Here is a 19,905-nt window from a genome sequence, read left to right as displayed (position 1 = left end):
TCACCATCAATCGAATACAATTATTTTAAAACATGAACTCCAAATCTACAAAAGAAAATGTATTTATTCACAACCAAAAACTGCAAATCAAAGCAAATATTCACGTTTTTTAAAGACAAAATACGTACCCCATACATTGGAATGTTCAATTGCTTTAAAGAGCAACAAGTGACAATATAAATGATTGCCTCATATATCATACCTATATATCATCATACCTCTTTCATGTAAGTTTATAACTCTTAATAAATCTTTCTCATAGAATTATATATATAAATATACCTAAATATATATCACAATTCTGCCAAAGGTTCGAAATAGATTTGATACCTAAAACCGGTGAGGATATACATGTATAAAACATGGAACAATCGTCAAGGTGGCTATACCATGAAAGGCAGAAAGGATTCTGAAACATTGACGATTTACAGAAAGACATCCGGCATTTTACTTCAGCACTTCACAGTACTATCTCCAAAAGTCGATTCGTTTTCATCCTCTATACATACATGTACATTGTTTATCAAATGGAGAACATTTCAAAGGGTTAAGTGTGACTTAAAGCTCCACTGATTCAACGCTGTTGTTTTATTAATAGCAATAAATTGAGGGCAGTATTGCATAAATTTATTTTACAGGCTTTAAAGAAAATTACAATGTTTCAACTTACCCCATGTTCCAACTAACCCCGGTCTCCCCTACTCTCAGATCTAACTACTGTCAATTCAGAAATATTTGCGGTATATCAATTTTCGTGGATATCGTGGCAAAGGTCGGCGAGCCCAAATTTTAAAACACGCAGATTTATGAGCATCTTTTTCAATGCAATGTTTGAACCGGGTTTTGTGCATGTATATGTCAGTAGTATTTGTCAACGCGCGATGCAGCTGGGAGTGTGAGAACCGGGGGGAGGGGGGGGCACTCGACCAAAAAAGTGGTGGGGGTGTGCCGCGGGCGAGACAACAAACGGGGGCCTTGGAGCGGGCTTGTTGTAAAATGGAGGGTCCTCGGAACGGGCTTCGGAACGACAAATGTTTGTGAAAACGGGGGTCCTTGGAACGGATAGCCAGCGTGTAAGTGCGTATGCATCCCTATGGAACGGTCATGCGTGCATAATGCAGCTAGCGCGGCCTCCGCCGGTTGAGCTCTGCGGCAGCTTTTTCACCAAAATTGCAGCTCATTGTAGCAGATCGATGCGATCGGAGCAGCGTAACGAAAAATATGCGAAGCTTTGGAGCGGATTTCTCTCTTCTTTTTTCTCGATAAGAAGAAAGTGCTATGCCTTGGAGCGGCTTCCTTGTTCTTTTTCTCAACAAAACAAAAATGCTATGCCTCGGAACAGAAATTTGAGTGTAAAAATGGGGGTCCCCTCCGCGGCACATACCCACTATGCATTATATACTGAGTGCCCCCCCCCCCGGTTGAGAACAGGGCCTGTAATCGTGTCTTGTGTGGAAAACGTTTTTCAACAATAACATAGAGCAGAACGAGTGTTGTATGTGGACGCTGAAACCACTGAAGTGCTTTTATATGTCCACAAAGCGTTTTACTGTAGGTGTGTATAAAACAACAATTAAGAGTAGCCTGTAAACTAGGCCCTGTATTTGTTAAGATTTTGAGAATGATGTGATATTTGGGGTCAATTTTGGTAAATGTTTCACATGCCTTGTGGTTATTTTTGTTCAGTTTGGACCCGACAGTAACTTCGTGTACATCGACACTTAAAGATAAATTCCAGTTTTGGTAACGATCTCAAAATGACTTTTTACAGAATGCAATATAATGACCACCAAAGTGTCTGTTTGTATGAATAAAAAATATGTGCCAAAGGATTCTGGAAGAAATTGTGTAATTGCTGAGAAAAAAGCAAAATAAGCGCGGATTCGGACACTTCCGTCGGGTCTTTATTCCAGCAATAATAATGCACTGTCCCACGTGTGCCTATCTGTGTTGGCGATCTTCAGTGTGATCGTATAGCTTAGATTTTATGATTTCACATAGTTCAGTTTATGTAACTGTACCAGATCTAGATCCACGATGATATAGTCATACTTAACCTTGGTTTCACAGACTTTCTCACGCAATTAGTGTTTTACTGCAACTACTGTCATTTAGCTTTAAGCAAGACCCCAAGTCACACTTAAACCTCGAAGAAACGGTCACTTTATTCTTGATTTTGATCATCCAAATCTTTACGTTGTTTGGCCCACTCGGAGCACTGTACGGTGTGTCGCGGCCAGTCAGTGGACTGACACTGAGGGCTGCAGTACGACTGCTTATCACAGAGAGAGCAACGGAATTGGCCGACGAGACCACAAACGCAGAGATCACTAGAATCTGAAGGAAAAAAAAGCAAGGATTAACCCAAATAGACTGGGCTATTTCGATGCCTAGGAAGACTGGGGGGGGGGCTGATTCAGCCCCCCCTTATGATCTCGGCTGTCGATCACGCGATCGCGACGAAACTTGGCACGCGCGTTACCCATGGCATAATCTACAAAACTACAAATCAAATTTTGCAAAAAATATCATTGCTAATTAATTATGCTAATTTATGCGTAAAATTAACTAAAAAAATGCCCCTAACATGCTAATTTTTGGTACACAGACACTTTATATGAATCTGATCAAATGTACTAAAATATTTTCAAAATCACATTTATTTTCTTATGTATTTTATTGTTTTCTAAATTTCTTATGTATTTCTTTGTTTTTCGACTTTATGTTTTTTATTGTTTTTCCAATGGAAATTGTCAGGGACTTCATTTGGACCATAAATAAGATGGAATTAATTGATTTTAATCAGTAAAAGGAACAAGTGGAATGCCTCTGACCGTCTCACTTGCATCACGCGGTTCAATATAGCAGCAGTGCTGACTCTGAATACTACTCTAACTCGCACAAGATGTTCAGTGATACATGGTTACTCTTATGTCCACTTTTTATGAACTAGACCAATAAACTTACAGAGATATGGTTATTCAACAAAAAACCCCAACATGGCCAAAGTTCATTGACCTTACATGACCTTTGACCTTGATCATGTGACCTGAAACTTGCACAGGATGTTCAGTGATACTTGATTACTCTTATGTACAAGTTTCATGAATCAGATCCATAAACTTTCAAAGCTATGACGGTTATTCAACAGATACACCCAATTCGGCCAAAGTTCATTGACCTTTGACCTTGGTCATGTGACCTGAAATGCGCACAGGATGTTCAGTGATACTTGATTACTCTAATGTCCAAGTTTAACGAACTAGACCAATAAACTTTCAAAGTTATGATGGTAATTCAACAGATACCCCCGATTCGGCCAAAGTTCATTGACCCTAAATGACCTTTGACCTTAATCATGAGACTTGAAACTTGCACAAAATGTTCAGTGATACTTGATTACTATTATGTCCAAGTTTCATGAATCAGATCCATAAACTTTCAAAGTTATGATGGTAATTCAACAGATACCCCCAATTCGGCCAAAGTTCATTGACCCTAAATGACCTTTGACATTGGTCATGTGACGTGAAACTCATGCAGGATGTTTGGTGATACTTGATTAACCTTATGTCCAAGTTTCATGAACTAGGTCTATATATTTTTTAAGTTATGATGACATTTCAAAAACTTAACCTCAGGTTAAGATTTTGATGTTGATTCCTCCAACATGGTCTAAGTTCATTGACCCTAAATGACCTTTGACCTTGGTCATGTGACATGAAACTCTAATAGGATGTTCAGTAATACTTGATTAAGCTTATGGCCAAGTTTCATGAACTAGGTCCATATACTTTCTAAGTTATGATGTCATTTCAAAAACTTAACCTCAGGTTAAGATTTGATGTTGACGCCGCCGCCGTCGGAAAAGTGGCGCCTATAGTCTCACTCTGCTATGCAGGTGAGACAAAAATGATACATTTATGAATTTTGGCTAAAAACTATATTTGCATTGGATTTGTACACAAATTCATGTTTTGGTGCAATTTTGGGTCTGCATGCACTTACAAAATGTTATGTAATTTCGGAACCGCGTATCCGGGGGTCACAAATTTGGTCTAAAAATTATGTGAGACTTGAATGTAAAAAGTCAGTGAGCGACGCGGTAAAAAAAATTCGCGCGAAAAAATGTCGAAGGGGGGCTGAATCAGCCCCCCCAGTCTATTTAGGGTTAAAACTAATGTAAAATATTTGCTATGCATTGAACTGTTAACAAAAAGTTGTTCAACTTAAGCTCGCATCTCTTAATTGGCAACAAAAACAAGTCACTAATTAAATTGCAAATTTTGCTATTTCTGCCTAAATCCTACAATCATCATTATATTGGCTCATGTTTATTTATCCATATTCAAAAAGAAAAGTAACACAGAGTAAACTAGAGGGATCATACAACTCACAGTCAAATTTAACACCTTAACCATTGTCAGACCCCAAACATATTACAAACAATAAACAAACTCTGTGACCTTTGACCTTGTGACCCCTACAATGTATGTCTAATCAGGGTCCCGTAACACAAAGGTAAGCGATCAATTGTGCGCTGTAATTTGAAGATTAATTGTACATTGTAGTCAATGCAATCAATAGCAAAAAAAAAGTTTGATGATTACTACTAAGCTTTGTGTGAAGGGCTTCTGATCATCATACCTAGTACATGCAGAAATTAGTCAAGTTTGAAGTTAAACCTGCAAATCATTCTGTAATCATTGCGGCAAAAAAAGAAGGTATTTTGGGTAAACAAGAATAATCACCTCTGTGACAACAATTAAGACAGAACCACACAAAGAGGATAAAGAATTAAAAGATATTTATCAGTGGCGTGACGAGCCCAAATTTTGAGGGGGGGCATATACAGTGTATGGTGTAGCGAGCAAGCAAAATTTTTTGGCATTTTTATTACAAAAATCCAAATTGTTTGGTAGATTTTGACATAATATTCAGAAAATAATATCATATTTCACGCTTATCTTTTTCTTTCCTTTTTTTTCTGGGTCATGAAAAATTTTGGGGGCAAGTTTCTCCCCGAGCCTCGCCATCTGTTACAGTACGCCACTGATCATCATCCATTGAAGAAGTTAACCTTGTTCCGAGTGCCAGCGGATGAGGACGAGACCTGCAGCTCCATACGCTTCTGAGACTGATACACGCTTCTCTTCCACGGTCTCGTAGTCTGATACATCCATTGTCTTCAAAAATATGAACGGCTTCTCTTGGACCTACATCAACAAGAAATTTCATCTCAATTTCACAACAACAAAATGCTACCAATACTAATACTAATAACAATATAATTACTTCGTTTTTAAATGTATTTTCTATGCTTACATGTCTTTCCTTATTTTTCCTCCATTTCTTTGTTTTCAACTGTTAATGTTATTTTTATTCTGTAATATACCTTTTCTTTGGCTTTTGCACCCAGGGTTCGGCTGGTTATAAGGTTTCTGGCTACTTTTGTAGGCCCAATCCCCATAGAAATGTTTGTTATGCAATTGTATTGCTTTCTTACCTTTAATTATTTAAAAAATTCTTTTTCATGTACACCATTAGGTGATTTCAAGTTCAGTGTTGACCTTTTCGTGTTGGTGTTAGGTCAATTTTTACACGGTTATAACATAAAAAATAAAATGAAGATGGTCCTCAAACGTCACTCACTAGTTGTCCGGATGTCAATAATGTCACCTGGATCAGTTTTACAAATTTTAAATAAGTTTTGGAGCTAGGGAAAGCAATCCAAATTTCAACACCAACACCAAGGCTAACACATGACTTGAAATCACCCATAATATTCTTTTATGGTGAATAAAGTACATGTAGTTAGATAAAATGAAATATAATAAAGGGATGATGATAACAATGACAATGCTGATGATAAGTACATAGACGATTCCAAAAGTAATGCCTCTTGCAGCCACTTATGGTTGTTGGAAATGCATTTTGGGCATCTCTGGAATGCTCATACTGAGTCATTCTTTCAATCAACATAATTTTCATGATTATAACTTGCATAACTTTCTAACAAACAATCATATAATTCTGTATCCTTTTTATTGATACACCCTGTATTTCTGCAGCCATCATATCCAATGTGATCCCACTTACCTTTGGAGGCAGAGATTGGGATTTCTTCAGGTCACGTCGAAGGTCACTGAGAGTGCCCACTTTGTTGGCAGACACCTGGCCTATCTTTTGGAAAGTACCATCCGCGTTCTTAATGTTGACAGTCATGTCTGCGCGATCCTCTTTCTCTGAATGACGTCAAGGAAAAATAGAATGTTTCAGTCTCTTTTCACAAATATACCCCTTTGTACATCCAACACCCATTATATTTCTATATCACATGAGCTGCTCAAGACATGGCATTTTGAGAGTACAGTATTACAATTTATCATATCGTAGGGATTGATTTTGTACTTTTCTTTCTTTCCACTTTTATTCATGAATCATCCCCTTTTTCTAATAGAACACCCTTCATTTATATTCATCCTTTTCATCCTAACTTTCTATTCTTTATGTAGGGCACTCTCTTATACACTAACTGCTGTACACCCCTCACACAAGATTCTTTTGTATCTATTCACTCCACCATCCTTCATACAGCTCTTTTCACTCCTCTCTCTCTCTCTCACTCTCCCTCAAGCTTAGATGATAATTTTCATATAGTTTGAATATCTTTTGTTTGTATATTTGAATATTCAGTTATACTTTGTTATATTGATTTACATTTATATGAATATCAATTGCCTTATATAATTTGCATGGAATGTTTCAAAAAATGTAACAAGGCTTTCACTGATTAAAAACTGGGAGTTGGCCAGTATGTTCTCAATCTGAAATCATGTCTGCTGGGCTGTCTCTGTGAAGAGTACTAGGAATGAGATTTTGTAAGAACCCCGTATTACCATATGAACTAGAAATCAGAGCTAAATCACTTCAGAAAGGGTCAATGTAAGATGTATCACATGCCCCCCAAACTAAAAAAAATTACACTTTATAAATGGCTGCCAATGAAGAAATATTTATGGGAAAGGGTACATGTATAGAAAACTTTCATTTGATATGCATTTAATTTTTTTTTCATAATTTGGCAAGCATAGTTCAACTTTTGTAAGAGTTATACAAAATTAGCTTGTGCAGGAATGAGCCTTCCAGTGTGATAGTTTGTGAGAGGAGAGTCCTTTGGAGCTTACAAAATTGAGGACAGTTTATGTTAGAAATGATGATCAATTGAGTCTATGAATTTCTATATTATAACATTTTTTTTTTTGGGGGGAGCAGTGGACACAAGGTGTAGGGGTCAGACTTTCATATTTATGAAATTCCCAGAGGAGAATGTCTTTTTCAGTTTTACCTTTCTCCAGCTGTCCTTCGGTGAATCCTGGAGGCAGAGCAGTGACTTCAACCTCTGGGGTTCGTCTGGGACTGTTAGGTGAACAGCTACCGATAGAACCATTCCCCTCTTCATGTACCAAAAGGTGCACCTGCCTACTCATCGGCCTGCATGGAGAGGTGAACCAGGATATGAAACAACATTATTCAGTGGTTTCAATGGAAGATGACACGTCATCAAACTTATCGAGTGATCTCAAAGAGTTGAAACCAATGAATTGGCTCAGTTGGTAGAGCCCCCGTCTAATGACCAGCACTGACCGTACAGAAACTTTGTTAGCCTAACAGTAAGCCCAGTCACATCTTTCGGATTGTGAAGTCGAAACATTTATAAGTAATGCATTGTTCTAACATAAGGCATCGCTGCCACATTACTGATTATAACAGGGCCTCGGTTAGACAGTGCACTGTTAGCTCTAACAACGTTTCTTTGCGGTTAGTCCCGGAGGTCGGGAGTTTAAGCCTTGGACGCGTCAGACCAAGACATTAAAAGATGGGACTTGTTGCTAACCTGTTTGGTGCTCATTGATTTAAGGGATAAAGCAACATCGATCTGGTGCTGCACAGTGGCTGCCGGGCCCATTATCAATTGGGCAAAATGATTATTTTTGAATATTTCTATTTCACATTTCTATTTCAAGCAATAAAAATATGGATTTTCATGTCATCAAAATTTCAATGAGGAATGAAATGTAAAAAAAATTAGTGATTTTGATGAGATAAAAAAATTATCAAAATTAGCATTACTTATTTATTTCATTTAGAGATGGACTGTCTGTCACCAAACTATTTAGTGATTTCAATGAGAGATGAAATGTCAACAAAATTGTTTAGTAATTTAAAAGAGAGATGAAATCGTCAAATACACTTAGTGAGCCAATGAGAAATGACATATCAAATTTTGTTATTGAGTTCAATGATATATGAAATGTCATCAAACTTGTTATGTGATTTCAGTGACAGATGAAAGGTCAATAGCGAGGTGATATACTTATTTCCATAAGAGATGAAATATTAATTCTGTTTTATGATTTCAGTGAAAGATAAAATAAAATATAAAACTTTTTCAGTGATTTATTTTTATGAAAGATGAAATGTCATTAAATTTGTTAATTGTTTTCTAGTAAAAGGTGAAATATCAAACTTAGATAATTGTATCAAGCAAATTCCTTCATGAAAGACAAATCCACTGCCACTATTTTGTCTTTTTATGTCTTGGAAATGTACTAAATTCAAGTGATGAACACCCCCCCCCCCCCCCCCCCCCCCGCCTCAAAACTTTCCTCGATAATTGCAATTACGAATTGTACAGTGTACTCTAGCAAAAAAAGGTAAACAAAAGAAAAAATTCCTCTCCTTTCAAAAATTTTATGTAAATGTCATACAATCTACCACCATACACCAAACAAATCCATCATCAAACACATTATCAATAAATGTTATAAGTCTAATCCAAACCAACAACACGTTAATCTGAATAAATGAAGAAAATCCAACAACATATAACACTGTAGTTAGACAAAGAAAATAAGGATTTCAATAGGGTATAACATAATTTTTGCCTAATTTCTCAAATAGTTTTATGCAGATCATCTGAATTGCTCAAATAAGGGGCTAAAGGTGTCACACACTAACTATTTAATTTGCATTTCATTGTATGAATCAGAAATATTTCAAATTTTTCCTCTTAATGTTTTAAACACTGTTCCTCTAATATATTAGAATAAAACAGAATATCTCTTCTTTATGAACAGGTTAACTAATAATTTAGTATGACTCTCAATTAAGAGCATCGTTATTATGAAATTTAAAAGAAAAATTTTAGATATTATACATGCATAATAACTCAAAAGAAATAGTGAGTGTGCAAATGAATTCTCTCATTTGAATTTGAGCAATGTCACCAATACAGACTGCTCTATGAACTTGAATGTTATTTCAAAATGTCAACTCTTTCTTATTTTCCATCCCATTTTCACGAAACTTTCAGTGTGAAAGCTTGTTTGATTTTTCTCTCCTTTATGAAAATCAACTCGCTGTTGAGGTGGACGTGACCTGTAAACTAAAATGAAATCCAATAACACAGCTAGGTGAGCTAGGGGATTATATGAAGCTTCAACGAGAGCACACTAATTATCAGTTCACAAATACCACCACTGAATGATATGATGCTGACATGAATGGTTACATGAGGTTACATTTATACATAAAATGAATTAAAACAAAATGGCCGGTAACATAAAAACATGATATTATCATGGGGTAAATTGTAGGTTTCAACTTGGATTGATATACATGTATGTACTACATTTACACATGTAAACATCACAGCATGATATATTTTTTATGTACTAGTATTCAAAGGTTTAAATGACCATCTCCCTTTGACAATGAAATATCATTAGAGTGTTTCAATACAGAAAATGTGATGGATTTGAATACACTATCCGATTTTTGATCAAATTTCTTCTCTTAATCACTCTCATTGTAATACAATATTGGGGAGAGTATTTACCTTTAAACACGACACTATTGTAGTATTGCACCACCTTGTGTCAAGGTATTGTATTAAAATGAGTCTAAACAATCACCTCTAGAGCCGGATCATGACATCCTCAAATAAATGGTAGGATGAAAATCATATAAAATCTCATATTCATACAGGGTAGCCGCTTCGGATTTAATTACAAACGACACTTACTTTACACTGAGCAACCCCTTTCTCTTGACAAATAATCATAGCCTCTCCCTCTCTGTTTCTTTCCTCCTTCTTTCCTGTCCTGTCTTATGCTATATGGATGTATTTTTATGATTATGTATGTATTATGTTTTATGTATCATGTATTACGTACTATGTGTACTTATGAATGTTATATTGGGCCATCCAAACAAGCCTGATGAGCTTTCATTTGGTCCACCACTATTTCAAAATGTATTTGTATATTGCTTTGTACATATTTTAATTTTGTGGAAATAAATAAAATGAAATGAAATGTAATGAGCTGGTCTTCCAGCAGGCTCTTCATAACATACTGTTATCACTCCCCTCCCTCTCTAGCATAATATTCCAAGCGCCTGGCCAGAAAGTCCAGATCCTCTCATCTCCCATCCGCATCGGCACTGGGTTTAATAGGGAATGGGAGTCAGGAGGCCATCTTTGTTAGTTTTAGGGAAGGAGAGCTTCTATACATTGCGGAGCATTGTGGCCCAGTTGATAAGTCTTCTGACTTTGAAACAGAGGGTCTTGGGTTCGAATCCCAAGAATCCACATTGTGCTGCACTAAACCCAGGTGAGGTGAATGGGTACCCAGCAGGATTAATTCCTTGAATGCACGAGTGCTGAAAGGCAGCTAGAGCTAAAGCCGGGGTAATAGTAATAAAAAACATCGTGCCTCAGAATAGAATATTTTTAGATACATGTAGATGGCGCTATACACATGCCTATTATCATTATTATTATTATACATCAACTGTGCAATCTGGACTACTGGACAGTTGGCCAAAGATAATATTTTCTAAAGTCTCTGGTATGACTCAGCCAGGGATCAAACCTGTGACTTCCAATTCATGAGGCAGGCTCTCTTCCACAATCTAAGTACTATTGTGACAGTAGTTTCATTTTTATACTGCAGTGGTGGCAGCGGTGGGATCGACGGTAAAGATGTGACACTTCACAGCCGCAATAGTGTTCATTCATCCCATTTATAACAGGATGTTAGGATTTCCAGGCATGGCAATGTAAGAAACAATTGTTAAAGACTCATTTACAATACAAAAAGTGGTGAAACCTTGTTTTCTCCTTATTTTTGAAGCTCTCGCTAAACTTCTTTTGCATTCAATCAAGTATTGTTGATCACATCTGAAAAGTTACATAGCATTTTAAAGCTTAGGATGTGCTGTTTTAAGCTCAATGAAAATATCAAAATTCAACTTCTTGTATGTTTAGGGCGGTTAGTCACTATCAACATGATTAGAATTAGCACTGTTTGTGGAAAATGGCACTGGATCAAAAGCAGTATAATTTTATTATTAGCAAAAAAATCCATGAATCAAGTTATGTCAACCACACACACACACACGCTAATGATAACCAACAATACACATATATACTATACATCTTCAACTGGCAAGCTATGGAACATAGTGGGACGCATGTGACGAGGGGACAATGGGTTAGTTTAGAGCGAGTCTCAAAGATGAACTTTTCTATATGGACTAGCCCTCTGACGAGGCCTCATGACTTGGTTATATTCTTCATAAAGTAGTGGCTGAAAGTAGACTAGCAGAAGATGAAGAGAGAGAGATAGTGATACCCAGGTGAACGCGTAAGATCAAGTGACTTTGCGATGCCTTTTGGAACCCGGTATTAATGCTTAATTGCTATGAATTACATGGACATGCCTATGTGCCAATTCGCATTTTCGATGCCTGATGACATCTGGGGACCAGTAGGTTCGTTTATTGGCCGCTACCTCTATGGCAGCGGGTTCAAGTCCAGAACAATCATGGTTAACACAGGAAATTCGAGTCAGGTTCCTTAAGGCCCAGTGGCTAGCACGTTCACCAGGGTCTGAGCGATTGGTCTTTACATACTAGTAGCTCAGTTGCTGATATATTTGATATATCAGGCAGGGGGCCTTGTCTAAAGGCGATAAATGGACCTGTACATAATCACTGATATGGGAGTTAATCCTTTAGGAATTTACATACATGTAGATACATGTAAGATTAAAATTATGACTGTTTGGGGAAAGCAACCATATGTTGAAAGCAGTATGAATTAGTAATAAATATGCATTTACACACTCAATGCACAAATTAATATACAATTATAGCTGATATACAGTGTATGGTTTATACATGCCACATGGTTATACATGGTTTATATATGCCACAATACAAGAAGCAACTGACTACATGTACATGTACATGAAGTTCCACCTTTATGCTGTATCTACATGTATGTGTGTGAATGCCCAGATCAAAACCCATAAATAGTTACAAGGCAAAAATCCTCTTCTAACACCCCAAACTATAAGGGATTTGTAATTTTATATATTTGGAAAGCTGACTTACCTCCTACTGTTGAAACATGAAGTCAAAATATTAAACCAAAAACAATTAAGATACAAACATTTTTAAGACCACTTTTCTCAAACTGCTGAGAGTTTTCAAGAGATTTTGCACAATAAAGTATTTTTTTTCTCTCCATTATCCGTGATTTTTACCATTTTTTTATTTTTTATTTCTCTGCACTGAATTTCATTATAGGTTTATATGGATTTTGATCAGGGGATGTTTCAGGGCTTTTTTTTTTTTACTGTATATTGAACACAAACTTAAAGGGGAATAAAACCTTTGGAATAAGTAGGCTTGTGTGAAAACAGAAAAATCAAAGAATAAGAACAAAGAAAGTTTGAGAAAATCAGACAAATAATGAGAAAGTTATGAGCATTTCAATATTGCAATTACTAATGCCATAGAGATCTCACATTGGCAATGTGACAAGGATTTGTGATGTCACATGTGAACAACTTTCCCTTTGATGGACTATAAAATACCCCCAAAATGTCTCTTTTTGCTTTTTCGTATGGTGACACAAACTCTTTATCCATGATGTATTCTATAAAATTCTGTATTACATGCCCTCCTAGATAGAAAGAACAAATGATCTACTGATAGATGTGATAAAAGAGGCAGTTTAAGTGAAATATATACTAAAGTTATGGGGAGAGTTGTTCACAAGTGACATCACACATCTTTGTCGCATTGCCAATGTGAGGATCTATATAGCATTAGTGATCGCAATATTCAAATGATCATAACTTTCTCATTATTCGGATGTTGTTTGAAGTTTTGAATGGTGGCATGTACAATCGCTGATGTGGTTTACGGTACACTATGTGAAGTGTTATAGAAATAGTGGATAGAAGAAGAAAAAGAAATGGATAGGCGAGACAGTGGAGAATTTGAGAGTAGAGTATTCTTTATTGAATGTAGTCCTGAAAAGGACTGTTAACCAGAAGAGATCGATGAGTTGAAAACAGCTTGAGTAGTAAGGTAGATGAGGATATGTTGGCTTGAGTCGGTGAATAGAGAGATGATGAGTAGAAGCAGTAGAGAGACTCGACATTTCGAGCAGGTTGACTGTCCGTCTTCAAGACGGAAAGTCCACTATTTCTATAACACTCCTCATGGTGTACCGTAAACCACATCTGCGCTTTCTCATTATTTGTTCGATTTTTCTCAAATTTTCATTGATCTGCTTCTTTGATTTTTCTATTTTCACACAAGCTATCTTGTTCCAAAGGTTTCATTCTCCTTTAATTTTGACTGTGTAATTGTTGGAACTGAGCTGGCCACGTCATTACAACTCATGAAGCTTTGACTTGCAAATGCATTTATGTGTACATTCAAATGGATGCACATACATGTACGAATGTAATGAAATTAGTATATATGGAATGAAAATATCACCAGATCATTTTATGTTATAACCCACATGAAAACAAATGCATTAATGGTGATTATGACTATACATAAAGCATCCACATGTACATATACACTAATCTATTAACACTTAAGATTACCGATCGACTTTGCTTGATTTTGGTTTGGGACCATTTTTCCTGTGCAGAGAGAAAGGGTAATTTTTTAGTAGCTGATTACAACAGAATTTTAGCTGACTAGTTATTTTTGTTTTCTTAAAAAAGGAAGCACTGAATTGAGTACAGTAAAAAATATCAATACAGAACTTATTCAACAAACTTGCAAGAGTAAAACATAAAAAATAATTCAATAGGGGGTTAAAATACAGATGCGGTAAACATTTCATGATTTTCTATCATTCTGAAAAGCTTATATTGCATTTTGTTTGAGATTATTAGTGTTGCCATGGAAATAAAAGTCAAGGGGTGGCATCATCACAGAGTTCAATGTACTTTGACTCTAAAGGGGTTAGGGCCTATGTTAACAACAAATATAATGCATGCATTTTTTTAAAATGCGTTATCTCATGCCAATGTGGTATCAATGATGGAAGATCAAAATATTTGAGGGGAAAAATACAAGAGATCATGGAAAGGTTGGACTTGGATGAAATCTGTCATGGGAGTGGTCAAGAGAAGTGGATTGAAATGGACGGACCACTTGTTGAGGAGGGAAGATGATGAATCCCTGAAAAGAGAAGAGCAAGGAGTCTGGAATCGGATGGCACAAGAGGAAAAGGAAGACCATAGATTACATGGAAAGATATGGTGAAGAAGGAGAGCAGTGAGGTTGGTCTGAATGAGGATACTCAAGACATACAGTTGAGGCCAGACATTTACATACACAAAGGAAAGTCAAAGAAGATTTGACACTTGCCAAACATCATGAAATTTACTGTGTCTTACAAAATATTTGTGCTATCATGGTGAACTTGATATCAAACAAATGAGTATATCATGCCCCTTTATCACATTACTTTGTCATCAGGAGCTGAAAAAAAAACATTAAGTGTCATTTTTCACCCAAATCTTCATATTTTAGACAAATTAACAATATAAACTTGACAAAAATATTTCATATGTGCTAGATGCTTCTCAACAAAATCATTTCAGATTACACTTTTTTTGTTCAGTGTTGACATATCATGATAGAAAATGCAATATAAATAATAGATTTGAAATTCATATATTTTTATGAAACGATGTTTGAAAAAAAAAATACTAGAATACATTTGGCATGAATATTACTTTTTTCTTCAAGGAAAATTCCACCTGAAATACACTTTAATCCCAACAGCATCCCAATCATGTGAAAGAGCTTAATATGCTATTTCATTTGATACCAAATTCGTTATGGTAGAATTGATATTTCTGAAGATAAAGTAAATTTTATGATATTTGGCAAGCGAACTAATTTCACTAAATTCCATAGGTGTATGTAAACTTTTGGCCTCAACATGTACAGACGAGAAAGGAAAGAGAGTGTCTTTATGCGCATACATTCGTAATTCCGAAGCTTCGTTATTCCGAAGGTTCGGATATTCCGAAGGTTCGTTATTCCGAAGGTTCGTATTTCCGAAGGTTCATAATTCCGAAGGTTCGTAAGTCCGAAAACAAAATGAGGTTCGTAATTCCGAAGGTTCGTTAGTCCGAAAACAAAGTGAGGTTTGTAATTCCAAAGGTTCGTTAATCCGAAAACGAAATGAGGTTCGTAATTCCGAAGGTTCGTTAGTCCGAAAACGTAATGATTAACGAACCTTATTTCGTTTTCGGACGAACGAAGCTTCGGAACAACGAACCATATTTCGTTTTCGGATTAACGAACCTTCGGAACAACGAACCTTATTTCGTTTTCGGACTAACGAACCTTCGGAACATCGAACCTTATTTCGTTTTCGGATTATCGAACCTTCAGAATAACGCTACAAATGTTCGGATTAGCGAACCCTTTTACGTTTTCGAATTAACGAACATCGAGGTATAGGCAATTTACGTGTTTCGGAATTACGAACCTTCAGAATAAAGAACCTTTGGAATTACGAAGTGTAACCGTCTTTATGGTCATCACATGGATTCTTACCTTTCATCCCACTCAACAGCATTGGTAGTCAGGAGAGTCGTCCTACTTCCAGTTGGACTAACATCCAAGGACTGGTTCACATCTGTCCTAACATAGGTCTTGTTCTCCACACCATCTACCACTGCCAGAGGCACCCTCTCCACAATTTTGACTTTAGAATCTATCAATCAAAACAATAATAGCAATATTTGTCCTTTCCTGGCATCTATGCAACTCTCCTTTTTAAAATAATACTACTAATAATATAGTATTTGTATAGCGCACGTATCCACCTTGCTACATTGTAGATGCTCAAGACGCTCATATATTACCCCAGCTAAGCTAGTCTAACGATTCTGTTGTGCACAGCTTTTTGAGGAATTATTTCCTGCTGGTACCCATTTACCTCACCTGGGTCGAGTGCAGCACAGTGTGGATAAATTTCTTGCTGAAGGAAAACACACCATGGCTAGGATTCGAACCCACGACCCTCTGTTTGAAAGGCGAGAGTCAGAACCACTAGACCACGACGTGCCCCCACTTTTTAGGCAACTTGTGAAAAGTTGGTGTCTCGTCTTTCAGCAGTGATCAAGCTGTACAGGCATTATAAATCTTTTCATAGCAGCTTCCCCACATTCCATACATCTGTTACATGTATTTTGAATAACAATGAAGTGTGAGGATTGGCAATGAAAGACCACAAACAGAATTCCTGTGGGATTTGTTCTCTATAATCAGACCTGCCAACCTCCTACAACAAAAATAAGTATTCTTAAACGGAAAAATAAGTATTTTTTTTAAAGGGTATTTTTAAAAATTTGTCTCAAGGTAACAATCGCCAGCCGGTTGTAGTGAGATCGGTGAAACAATATGTAAAATGACTCTACTTTGAAACTTGATAATTCACCATTTTAAACATGAGCTCGTAGGCAAGAATTTACTTGTTCTTATCATGCAACAAGATACATGATAAATGGATGAATATAGAAAAATATTAATGGATATATATATATATATATATATATATATACATATAGATAGATAGATAGATAGATAGATGAGTGAGTGAATGAATGAATAAATAAACAAATAAGTAAATAGATAAATAAATAAATGAATAAAAATAAATAAAAACTTACCTCTCTTGAGAAAGAACTTGACAAAGATTACGAGAAGGACGAGGACAATCATGAGGACAGCAATAAGAACGATAACAATGATTGCCCAAACTGGAAAAGGCTTTGATGGGGCCTGTGAAAAATTAAGAATCAAAGTCTATAATTTAGCATCCACTCCAAAGCATTCCAGGGGGCCGTTTCATAAAGCTGTTCATAAGTTAAGAGCGACTTTAAGAACGACTGGTACCCATTCTTACGTGCAAAACCAGCACTAAATAATATACCGTTTGCCATAAGAAAGGATTACCAGTCGTTCTTAAAGTCGCTCTTAACTTACGAACAGCTTTATGAAACACCCACCAGGTATGACTCAACACTGGCAAGGCATTTGGAAGGCATTTCTTGTTAGAAAATTTCTGTTTCATCTAGTGCATATATGAGGCTGTGTATTTCTTGACTAATCATCATGGAACTTGAGAGCCATACATCTGTACAATAATACACCTGTGTCGGTCTGTACTCCATTGCAAGAAAATGAAGGCAAATTTTTCCAATTCTGTTCGGTCGAAAATTGCAGTTTTTATTGAACCAAATGTTGCTAGGATAGCAAAAGTTACATACATGCGCTTGACTGAGCAAGTGCGATGAGTGAAGCTTTGATAGCCAAGGCAATACCAGTCCTCTTCCAAGATTCTTTTACAAAAATACAAACACTTGGAACCCCTGGCTCACCTTTCTGGTATATTCCTCTCCATTGACAAGCAGAACAGGAGAGGCTTGAAGGGTGGTCCCCTCAAAGACCACGACTACGTTACCATTCTGAAGGTCATCGTAGAGGACCTCTAGCGTACCCTGGGTGTCCCCGGTCATTGTGAATGTCAGCAAGATTGAACCTGAAAGGTCAAAGCACGGCCAATTCTCAATCAGATGTTTTAATGTATATGTATTTACAAGAAGTGCTTTTGACTAGATGCTTCTTTCTCTCATCCTTCATCCGTTAACCAAAGCATGAATAAAAATTAAAAAAAAAACCTTATCAAGACTGGGTGATCTTTGTAGGTTTGCATGGTGGAGTTTATAACGTGGAGAGGGTTGACGGTTCACCATGTGTATTATGACGAAGGGAAGGAAATACAGGCAGGAAGATTGAAATGGAAAGACGAGACAGGATGAAAAGAGAAAATTAGAAGTATTCTTTTTTTGAAAGTTATCAAGACATGAACCCTAAAAAGACTGGGGGGGGGGGCTGATTCAGCCCCCCCTCAACATTTTTCGCAATAAATCCGCTGTGCGAAATTTTTTGACCGCGTCGCTCTCTGACTTTTTACTTTCAAGTCTCGCCCAACTTTTGAGACCAAAATTGTGACCCCCGGGTACGCGGTTCCAAAATTACGCAACATTTTGTAAGTGCATGCAGACCCAAAATTACTCAAAAACGTGAATTTGTGTACAAATCCAATGCAAATAGTGTTCTTAGCCAAAATTCATAAATGTTTCATTATTTTTCCTTTTACTGCTTAAAATCAATTAATTTTATCTTGTTTATGGTCAAAATAAAGTCCCCGACAATTTCCATTGAAAAAACAATAAAAAACAAAAAGTCGAAAAACAAAGAAATACATAAGAAATTTAGAAAACAATAGAATACATAAGAAAATAAATTCGATTTTGAATTTTTTTTAAAATCAATTTGATCAGATGCCTATCTAGAGTATGTGAAACAAAAATTAGCATTTCAGGGGCATTATTTTATTAATCAGAGCAAACTTATGATTTTACGCATAAATTAGCATAATTAATGAGACATGAGATTTTTTGCCGAATTTGATGTTATAGTTTTGTAGATAATGCCATGGGTAACGCGTGTGCCAATTTTCGTCGCGATCGCGCGATCAACGGCCGAGATCATAAGGGGGGGCTGAATCAGCCCCCCCCAGTCTTTATAGGTGTCGAAATAGCCCAGTCTATTTAGGGTTAATACAGTACATGTAAGTCCCCAAATAGCATTATCAATATCTTCTGATGATAAATCACATCTGGGGCCCGTCTTACGAGTCACGATTGATCCAATCAATCTAAACAGAAATCCATCCACACCATAATTTTTTTCTACATGAAATGTGCACAATATCCTTAATAAACAAAGAGAATCACATCGAGTCTTCAAGAAAGGTGAATGTATGAATATACATGTACATAGTCCGGCAGCCCAGGAGGTTTATTCAACCGAAAGCCGGACAAGCAAATGACCCCATAGCTGGATGGCATGGACCTTGAAGTTTACAAAAATGCATTGCTGCCGGGTTCTATGCGTGGTCTTCCCTCCGAAATGACGTAATATATGACGTCACTACAAAATGGCCCTATTTCACAATTTTTCAGACATTGTACACATATCATGAAGTCAAGGGAGAATATCTCAGCCAAATCATGCTTGTTTTGTATGAAACTTTCACAATGTATTGTTCGAGTAGTGCACAAGAGATATGCAAAATTTCACGAACAGAAATTATTGTTTACATATGCAAATTACGTAATGAAATTTGCATATCATTAGTTTTGGAGATTTCTCGCATAAAAAATTGTCAAAAATCGATTTAGAAATTTATTTTCTTTTGTAGTGTACTTTATTTGATATTTTTTCTCTCAAGCATAATATCATTGTCTTCATCTATATCTCTACTTTAAGAAAATATATAACAGTAATTGAAAAAGACATTATAGACTGTGATTTCAGCCCCCTTTCCAATATGGTGCGCACGTAGAAATCGTGCGTTTTTGGCCTATTTTCACCATATTGCTGACGTGTGCGAACGATATGCCTACTTTATTGATGTTTCCTGCATTTTGCATG

The 19,905-nt window shown here is 36.4% G+C and overlaps 1 protein-coding gene across 3 annotated transcripts in view; it reads right to left on the bottom strand.

Annotated features, from left to right (window-relative positions):
- Positions 1-2,036: 2,036 nt before the first annotated feature.
- Positions 2,037-19,905, bottom strand: part of LOC121425662 (fibrocystin-L-like) — a 120,103-nt gene continuing 102,234 nt past the window's right edge. Inside the window, exons 57-64 of one of the 3 annotated variants that reach the window (XM_041621808.1) lie at positions 17,784-17,944; positions 17,073-17,184; positions 15,955-16,114; positions 13,977-14,015; positions 7,349-7,494; positions 6,100-6,245; positions 5,081-5,216; positions 2,037-2,337 (exon numbers count right to left, since the gene is read on the bottom strand). In XM_041621808.1, coding sequence (XP_041477742.1) covers positions 2,165-2,337; positions 5,081-5,216; positions 6,100-6,245; positions 7,349-7,494; positions 13,977-14,015; positions 15,955-16,114; positions 17,073-17,184; positions 17,784-17,944 — 1,073 coding nt within the window. In that variant the 3' untranslated portion in view covers positions 2,037-2,164. Of the gene's footprint in view, positions 2,338-5,080; positions 5,217-6,099; positions 6,246-7,348; positions 7,495-12,462; positions 12,469-13,976; positions 14,016-15,954; positions 16,115-17,072; positions 17,185-17,783; positions 17,945-19,905 lie in introns of all 3 variants that reach the window. The other 2 variants (XM_041621809.1, XM_041621810.1) reach the window with 2 other exon arrangements.

Source organism: Lytechinus variegatus, chromosome 12 (genome assembly GCF_018143015.1).
Source record: "Lytechinus variegatus isolate NC3 chromosome 12, Lvar_3.0, whole genome shotgun sequence".
NCBI classification, from domain to species: domain Eukaryota; kingdom Metazoa; phylum Echinodermata; class Echinoidea; order Temnopleuroida; family Toxopneustidae; genus Lytechinus; species Lytechinus variegatus.
The sequence above is the reverse complement of the archived record's forward strand: the minus strand, read 5'-3'. Positions and strand labels throughout refer to the sequence as shown.